The 9,570-nt window shown below is 33.4% G+C and overlaps 2 protein-coding genes across 3 annotated transcripts in view; both read left to right on the forward strand.

Annotated features, from left to right (window-relative positions):
- LOC142340653 (receptor tyrosine-protein kinase erbB-2-like) overlaps positions 1 to 6,994 on the forward strand; it is a 46,634-nt gene extending 39,640 nt beyond the window's left edge. The window contains exon 5 of the mRNA XM_075391344.1: positions 6,777 to 6,994. Within this exon, the coding sequence (XP_075247459.1) occupies positions 6,777 to 6,928 (152 nt within the window). The 3' untranslated portion in view covers positions 6,929 to 6,994. The remainder of the gene's footprint in view (positions 1 to 6,776) is intronic.
- The window catches only part of LOC142341447 (uncharacterized), a 545,892-nt gene that overhangs the window by 7,993 nt on the left and 528,329 nt on the right, over positions 1 to 9,570 (forward strand). The window lies entirely within an intron of this gene.

The raw sequence follows: 9,570 nt of genomic DNA on the forward strand, positions 1-9,570 counted from the left end.
AAATTGTTTTTTATCTTTTTTCTGTCCATACGTGGCTTAGTGTCAATACACAAGGCAAGTTTCATTCCAAGTGAAGAAAAAGACACTCTTAATAGTTTTTTTTTAATTAACCAATGGCATCTTTGCTTTCTTACGTAAAAACTGTATAAAGTTTTTTGAAAATTGTTGCCTTTTTGATTTTTCCCATCAATGACAGCTCCAATTGACATAAAAAAGCACAAAAAAAGCTGCTCAAAAATTTCAGTGAATTGCTTATAAATTTAACGCCTCGTAAATCGAAATCGTTCTATGGCAAAATTTATTGGATACTGAGAAATGGTCATTTTAAGAAATGTTTAATATCGTCTATGGATCATTAAGTGGTCTAAGTAATCAAGAATGTTCATCCCGAGTATGCTTGAAACAGTCGCATCAAAAAACTCAACCCTGTCTGCAACCCAACCGGGTCCGGTTAGGGCAAACTCGTGATATCAGCCTGACGGGGTTCCTAAAAGGTGCGAATCAAATTCATGTTATCCGTTTTTGACTCTCCGGACAAATTGCTGCTCATTATTTGTACTCCATCTCATCCCCTGAACCCCCCTCGATTGAGCGCTAGTGCTGTATTGTACCATTTGAATAAGCAATGACACGTGTTTCATAACGTACGGGGGAGGAGCATTGGATTGTGTTCTAGAAGAGGGAAAATTGATCTGTGGGGCTCACGTGACCAGTTCGACAACCCTGTCACCTGACAACCAAGGCATTGACAAAGTTACTCCCTTTTTGAACTCTACTGATGACGTCAACTCGGTGGCAGATGAAGAGGGAGGAGCTTTGGAACAGGTGTGCAAGTTCGGACACTGTTGGGGAACCAGAGAGGAAGATTGCCAAAATTGTGAGTTCCATAAAACCTTCTTGTGCTTCATTTTTAACTTTGGCGAACTAGGGTGAGGCCAACAAACTAAATAGAGTTATTAACGTTAATAAATTCATTTTAACTTAAAAAACTTGATGCAAATTAACTTTTAGGGTAAATCTGCCTTTCCCTAACTTATCCTAACTTAGACTAACTTTACCTTAATTCTATCTGAAAAGTTAAAACATCTTAAAAAAATTCAACTTTATTTTATTTGAATTGAAATTACTTAGCTTTACAGTTGATTCGTTATGTGCCAATTGTCAGAAGTGAAAACCAGAGCTCTGATACGGTACTGACCATTCGATTATCACTGAATCAGCACTGTCTAAACTTTTAGTCCTAGATTTGAGATGATTAAGTTCAAAAAACTTCTTTTGTTGAAATCGGCGTTCAATAATTTAGATTCGCTTTTATCATTTCGTTCGCAGACCAAAACGAAGTAATTCAAACATGCAACGACTAAATTCATCGTTTAGTTGAAATGCACTCAATACGACAATCAAAATAGTTTTTTTTAATTCAATTTATTTTATTCAAGTTTATATCACACGTTTGAGTTTCGCTTTCGTATCAACGCCCCCTTGGTTGACATGGTCGATACATTGTTCTTGTAAATGAGAATGTTGATAATTATGCAAAAAAAGTACTATTGAAAGTTCCATTCGATTGCTCAAAACTAATATGCATAGTCTGATTGAGGGTTAATTCTATCAAGCAAATGTCTGTGCAGAGTTGGTTTTGAATGCCAAAAATCATGACCAGAAATTAAATCAAGCAAAATCACAAAAAATACTGGTTTGGTCTGTTTATCCATATGGAAAACATTATGGTTTCAGTGGGTTATAATTCAAAATTAAAACTTTTAGAGTAATAAATAGAGCGGATAATGAGATTTTGAAATGGAAATACGTACTTAGTTACAGTCATGACTATCTTATATAGCGCATAATTGTATGTACTACTAATCTGAGGAAAAAAGCTAAGCATTAGCTCTTACTGCACGAGCTATATCGCTAAGCATTTAGCCGCCGCGCTTAGCTGAGCTTGTTGTTGTTTGGGGCTATTCCTCTGCTGCTGGGCTTGAATTGCCAGCCAGTGGATTGAATCCTCGCAGAGTTGGAAAAAAATGCTCTTAGTTCAAATTCACTTTTTTTATAGTATTGGTTTATACTTTTCGCCAACTGGCATAATCTGATTGAGTCATTCACTATGTCGACATAGACTACAGCAATAGCAGATAGGATTGCATCAGATAGCACTAAAAAATATTAAGCTGTTCATTGTATGTAGCACTGCTACATCTCACCCCAGTTTTAAGAAAATTGAAAAAGTTTTTTCAGTTTGTGAATATGACTTCTTCTCTGGTTGATCCGAATTTCTTTCTGTTCTTGCATTGCTTCGTTGCATCCAGTTTTTGTGTTTTGTTGACATATCATCTGCTACGGCAATAATGCAATAATCTGCAGGTACCAATGTGTGGGCAAAATCTGCTTCACCAAAAAGCCAATTTAGGCAAACAAATAAAATCAACGCTCTTTTTGGCGTTTTCAATAATAAACGAACGTAACTGACAAATAAATTGAGCATCGCATTACGAAATAAGAATAATTACAATTGATAGCAACAAAAACAATGCAAGAAACGCATCCCTCCGGGAAAAAAACGAAAATAGTGGTAACAGTTAACCAAAGGAAGAAAGTCTCACATTCTTAAGGTGTGAATTTTTTGCTGCTCGGTCGCACCAGATCTTAGAGTAATAAATAGAGCGGATAATGAGATGTTGAATTGGAAATACGTACTTAGTTACAGTAATCACTATCTAATATACCGCATAATTGTATGTACTACTAATTTGAGGAAATAAGCTAAGCATTAGCTCTTACTGCACGAGCTATATCGCTAAGCATTTAGCCGCCCCGCTTAGCTAAGCTTGTTGTTGTTTGCGGCTATTCCTCTGCTGCTGGGCTTGAATCGCCAGCCAGTGGATTGAATCCTCGCAGAGTTGGAAAAAAATGCTTCTAGTACAAATTCACTGTTTTTTATAGCGATGGTTTATACTTTTCGCCAACTGGCATAGTCTGATTGGGTGATTCACTATGTTAACTTAGACTACAGCAATAGCACAATAGTATTGCATCAGATAACACTAAAACTTTTTGAGTTGTTCACTGTATGTAGCACTGCTACAAAACAAAACAAAACCCAGACATGTTATCTGCGATGAACTTGTCTGGGTTTAATTGAGATTTTTAAAATTAACTCTTGGACGAAGGAAAATTTGAATGACCAAACAAACCTAAGTTAATGAACCCTTTCAATTTGAGTTTACCCTTTTTGTTCCGATCCACTTGAGGGGGAGGATCTATATACTGAAATGGTTTCCTTTGTTCACTCCATTTTGGCCGCTTGATATATTCATTGAAGAGAATTGAGACTGGTATGTTTGAAAAGCCCATCCAGCGTAGAACATGAAGTTTAAAAGGTTTTTTGATTTTTGCTCTTCACAGGGAGTTATTGAGGTTTAAACTTTGTTTTGATTCATATACGTAATTCCCTTGTTTTTAATCACAATTTCGGTATTTCTTGACTAAGTAGTTTAGTTGATATGAGTTGAATACGCCAATCAAAATAGGTTTTATTTAAATTTAATTTATTTTGAAAAAAATTTTTATCACACGTTTGATTGATCAGTTTCCCTTTTGTATGAACGCGTCCTTGGTTTTAATTGTCAATATAATTTTCTTGCAAATGAGAATGTCGCTAATGATCCAAAAAATAGCACTATTGAAAATGCGGTTCACTTGCTCAAAAGTAACATGCATAGACTGATTGAGGGTTAATTCTAACAAACAAATGTCTGAACAGATGTGGTTTTGAACACCCAAAATCAGGACCAGAACACAAATCAAGCAAAATTACAAAAAATTACTGGTCGAGTTTGTTTATGCATTTGGAAATCAAGATGTTTTCAGTTGGTTATAATGCGAAATTAAAACAAAAGAATAGTTTTAGACTTTTAAGAGTTCTTGACTGCTATTTGACCTAATTTGCAGAAATATAGAAGAATAATTTGATTTTGTTGGACGCGCAGGAAATAGGGCTACGTTTTAACTCAACCTGGATTCCTAAAGTCAAAATTATTCAGATTTTATTTGGGCTGGGTCTTTTCGAAAAAAATTCCACATTTCTGTTTTTTTATTAAGTTGATTACAGACAAAATAATTTTTGAAGTCAAAGCCAAATTAAACCTTAGTCTTTGAGAGAAAGGCTTATAGTTGTCATGCGTATGACTGTAAATGCGAAAAATTTTATTGCTTTCTTTTAATTTGCCTTCATTTTTCATTCTCTTCACTGAATCATGACTTTGTGCTATTAATCAAAGTTCCAATTGTTTTTAGGAGCTATAGTTGAACCTATAAATCGCTTCGACATGGTATCTAGTGCCTCTTATGACTTTGAAAACAATTGTTTAAGAAAGTAAGATTAGATTTGAAGATTGCAAATTGTTTTTTCCCTTTTTTCTGTCCATACGTGGCTTAGTGTCAATACACAAGGCAAGTTTCATTCCAAGTGAAGAAAAAGACACTCTTTATAGTTCTTTTTTAATTAACCAATGGCTTCTTTGCTTTCTTACGTAAAAACTGTATAAAGTTTTTTGAAAATTGTTGCATTTTTGATTTTCCCCATCAATGACAGCTCCAATTGACATAAAAAAGCACAAAAAAAGCTGCTCAAAAATTTCAGTGAATTGCTTATAAATTTAATTATTATTATCGAAATCGTTCTATGGCAAAATTTATTGGATTTCCCTTTGTCTTTACTTCTAATTGTCGTTTTTTTGTTGTCATGCAACATATTCTTGACAATAGGAGGCCTCAATTTCTTCTATCGATTTTTAATATAATCGGTAAAGACTTTGATCACTTTCAATTAACTGTTTTCAAAAAAAGATTACTTGAAAGTCCCATTTTGTGTATTCAATTTTGTCTGCAAGGATCTTAGCCTCATTATTGACAGAGCTCATTGAATTACTATTGCTCCAACAGTATTTCTGTTTTCGATTTTTCTTCATGGCTGATGTCTTTAAAACTGCAACTGTGCTTTCATAAACCTTTCGTGAGTTTTTGATACTGCTCAAAATTTTTAGTTCTTTTGTTGTCTTCTTCACAAAGACCTTTACAGAGAAGACGCATTGGAATCAAAAGAAAAAAAACAAATTTAAATCGTTTCTTTAATTTAAAGTTTTTTTGGTTTTCTGAGATTTATAGCTTTAATGGCTTGAACACTGAGGTTTCGATGAATATTTGTCAAACTTTGAGGTCTTTCCTTGTTTTTTTCTTTTTGTGATCTTAGGGTGCAGTCACCTTGATTAGTACAATAACTGGCTACTTGAGTAGCTGCAGGATAATCTGTTTTTGTTTTAAGTTGAAAGGTGTCGAATTTTTGAAAAAGAGGTCAGTGGATTCACTCAGCTTTGTCACCTATATCTTATTTCTATCTTCTTTGTTGTTTGGTCCCTGTATTGAACTGTCGCATCTTCTTTCTAATGAATTAAGGTCGCATCTTGTTTCTCGTCACTCAACGTATTTAATGATTTAATTTTCAAATTTTTTCTCGGCTTCGCTACGCATTTTCATAAGAAAGGGTGTGATTTTTGGGTGATTGCAATTCTGACTTTTGTTTGTTTCCTTTTCGCATTATAAACTATTGTAAAGGCCCAAATTGCGTTGAGAAAATGCTCAATTGAAGATTTTTAATGTTTTTTTTTTATGAATAGTCTGTGGATTTAGCGGTTGTGACAACGCCTTCTCGTTAATTTAGCTTATTTCTTTTCGGTTTTGCCATTCTTTTTGTAGTCGTTGACTTATTATGGTTAATGACAGGTCTTAATTGCCTCCTATGAAGTATAAGTGAAACTTCTTAACAAGCGTAGTTGATAAACATTCTTTTTTCATCATTTTGAAGTTGGTTTTTATCAGAAATCAAGTTTTATGTGATTCCATAATCAGGTTGTTTTTTGATCGATATATGAATATTCGGAAGTTATCTATCTCTTCCTCAATTGGTAGACAAACCTGATCGGGTCGGAACATTTTGTGTGAACGCATATTAGCGAACGTCCTTGTAGTAAATATAACTTTTTAAGGGAGAAAAATATGGAGTCAATGGAAATCTTCATTCAGAACTCAATTTTTCCACTGAACTTGATAGATCTCAATTTTCATTGATTTTGAAATTTGGGAATCTATGCGTAATGTCAAATAAAATTTCTACTGTCTCAATTAACTTGACATATCTGATGATTTTTTGACAGACAAAATTGTGAAATTAACGGTTATCACAAATTACCATTAATCTTTGCGTAACTACCTTTGTTTAAATTAAATTCATTGAAAATAACAATTGAAAAAGTAAGTTTCGTTAAATTATTAAAAATTTAAAAACTCCTGTATAATGTACCTTAACACTCATTTTGTTTGTTTGTTTTGAAAACAAAGCATAATTCAAAATATTTTTTGTTACAAAAATTGTGAAAACTGGCTACGTTTATCGGTAAGTTCTTGTGATGAAAATCTTGATTTGTTCTCCACTAATTGAATCAGTTTGAGTAGCTAATTTGCGAGGGTTGTAGACAAAAATGATTGCGCAAAATAAAAAAAATTGTCACTTTCTGACAGAACGGAAAATTTTGTTTTACTTTATTTAACATCAAGAGGTTCTGGCGCAACTCTAAAATTTAAAGCATGAGTCATATAAGCTTTATCATGACCCTGCAATTTTTTCCAAGTTTCTGGGAAAAATGATTATATTCTTCTAAGTTATTGAAAAACATGCTAGGAAGTTTGAATAAATTTCATAATCTTTTCAATTTCAGTGACTCGCCTTGTATGCAGTTCCAAGTGTCAGAAGAACGACAATTCCTCGACTAGCTTGCGTTGTTATGGACCCGAAGACTCTCAGTGTTGTCACGAGGAGTGTGCTGGTGGTTGCTATGGTGATTCCAGAGGAGATTGTCACGTAAGTTGAAGAAGAGATCTGTCTTACTCTAAGTTTAACAGTTATTCTAGAGTAGCAGAATGTGTTTTTCTGTGATTTAGGCCTTTATGAGAAGGTTTACAACTGCTGCAATATTTTTATTTTTTTTTGCAATTTTTTTGCAATATTTTGCAATATGTTGCAATATTTTTATTTTTTTTGCAATATGTTGCAATATTTTTATATCTTACTTTTTCTTGCAATATTTTGCAATAGGTTGCAATATTTTTTATTTTTCGTTGCATTATGTTGCAATATTGTTTTTTGCATTTTTTTGCAATATTTTGCAATATTTTTATTTTTTGTTGCAATAGGTTGCAAACTTTTTATTTTTGCAATATATTTTTGCAATACTTTGCAATATGTTGCAGTATTTTTATATCTTACTTTTTCTTGCAATATTTTGCAATAGGTTGCAATATTTTTTATTTTTCGTTGCATTATGTTGCAATATTGTTTTTTGCATTTTTTGCAATATTTTGCAATATTTTTATTTTTTGTTGCAATAGGTTGCAAACTTTTTATTTTTGCAATATATTTTTGCAATACTTTGCAATATGTTGCAGTATTTTTATTTTTTGTTCCAATACGTTGCAATTTTTATATTTTAATTTTTTCTACGTGAACATGTTTTGGTATGTCTCGGGATTACGCTTGAGCTAAAAGAGGAAAATACTGACGGGTTGATACCAATTTTGATACAGTTTGCTCATTACAAATGGTTTTCACAAACGCTTACAACTGCCTATCTCAAAAGTACAATTCTCTTTTATTAGAAACAAAGTAGTGTTATGAAATTTGATTGGAAAACGAGAAATGAAAGTATGAATTTCACTTTTGCTCAGAGTATATTTGTGTTCGGTCTCAGTGGCCTCTTTAATATGGGGTTTCATTAGTCTACTTTGTGAATATTGACCACTAATCTGCCAGCTATGAATTAAATTAATGATGCTCCAACCAGTTTCTGCTGAAATTTTAGGAAATTGTTATTAGCTGTCAGTGCTGTCAATAAGTTAATATCTAGAGTTTGAAAACAGTAGCTGAATTCGATGCTTTAGTTGCAACTGAACAGATGACGTCATTCAGCGCACAGGAGGTACATGACGTCTTTAGTTTAATTTACTCAATTTTTGCGTGACATAATATGCTATTAGATTTATGCAATTTTAACAATTTGTTATTTTTGTACTTTAATTATAATAAAACTAAAGATTTTGTCAAAATACTATTGCATCGTGTTGCATGTCTTTTTGCCCCTTGCCGTCTATCGTGTCATCATATGAAACAAGTGAGATATTTCTTCAGATGAGCGGTATAACTTAGACGTATCTGTACTAATCAAAATTACGGAAAATTAAATTTATTATCATCGGCTAGATAAAAATTGGGAAACATATTTGAGGTCTAGTGCCTTGGTTACTGTGACAATTCAATGGACTGTATCTTTATAGAAAAGGTTTTTGTTATTGAATTGACATTCAAATTGGTTATCATAACAATGCTAACCAACGTAACAGATAATACAGTTTGAGGAATCGAAAATCAGCAGTCGATTTCCTCACGTGAAGTAGGCGTTTCTTATAATTTGTTTTCCTTCTCTCCCCTTTTCAGAAAGACAAACTCGTGATTTGAGGAATCCATCTATAGTGCTTTAATGTATTGCATGAACATTTGAAGTTCTCCTCGCTTCATCAAGTAAGAGCTCAAAGATTCAAACCAATGCTTCAATCAGATGCCTATAAAGAACTCCATCTTCTTTTAAGGAATTTAAAGTTTTTCTAAAGCTCTGCCAAAGCTTTCTAGGCCTGTAGCAATATTGCAAAAGTTCAATTTGTAACAACTTGGACCGACTATGCCAGCCTGTCAAAAATATAAACGCCTAATGATAGTTTCATCTATGTGGCTATTCGGTTTTTTTCTCGAAAATCGAAGGCCAACCACATAAAATGAAAACCTTCCACTGCCATTCCATTAGCATGAAACTACTAGCCGTTGAGATCAATTTGGTTCTGGCACTTTAAATTTTCAAATCTCTTCTGCTTTGAAAACGATACCTGACTTAGAAGCCGTACTTTGATTAAATGTTGATTGCATAGAAAAAAATTTACTGTATCAACAACAACAGCAGATCAGCTGATTTTCCACAGTGGCAGAAAAATGTCTTAAGAATCTTATTGGTTGTGGGGTTTTTTCGTTCGCTACTAAGGATAATTTCGCTGTTGAACACTCTGTTGTAACCGAATTCTGTCTGTTTTGCAACGGTGTCACTATCCGTGACATAAGACAGCATTCTCATCACGTAAGTTCAAATTGCCCGAAGATCAATATGGGAAAATTCTCTCATCGTTGTAAGTTTTAACTCCAAGTCAATCTTCAATCTGTACGGGTTAAATGAGATATGCAGCAGTTATTGGAAATGCAGCTAGCTCTTTTTCCTGATTGCGAAAACTTCAGCGACACTTCAGCGAAAGTTTTCTCTCATTGATGTGTGGAATTTTTCAATTACCAAACTTTTTTGAGAGGTAGGGTCTTCGAATTCTGGTGTCTTTTGGTGGTTTTTCAAGAATTGGAATTTCATCATTTTTGTCAATGGTTTACAAAAAAAAAAACGTGCGAGTAGAGGTGAAACTCAC

Source organism: Convolutriloba macropyga, chromosome 6 (genome assembly GCF_964194025.1).
Source record: "Convolutriloba macropyga chromosome 6, txConMacr16.3, whole genome shotgun sequence".
Lineage (NCBI taxonomy): Eukaryota > Metazoa > Xenacoelomorpha > Acoela > Convolutidae > Convolutriloba > Convolutriloba macropyga.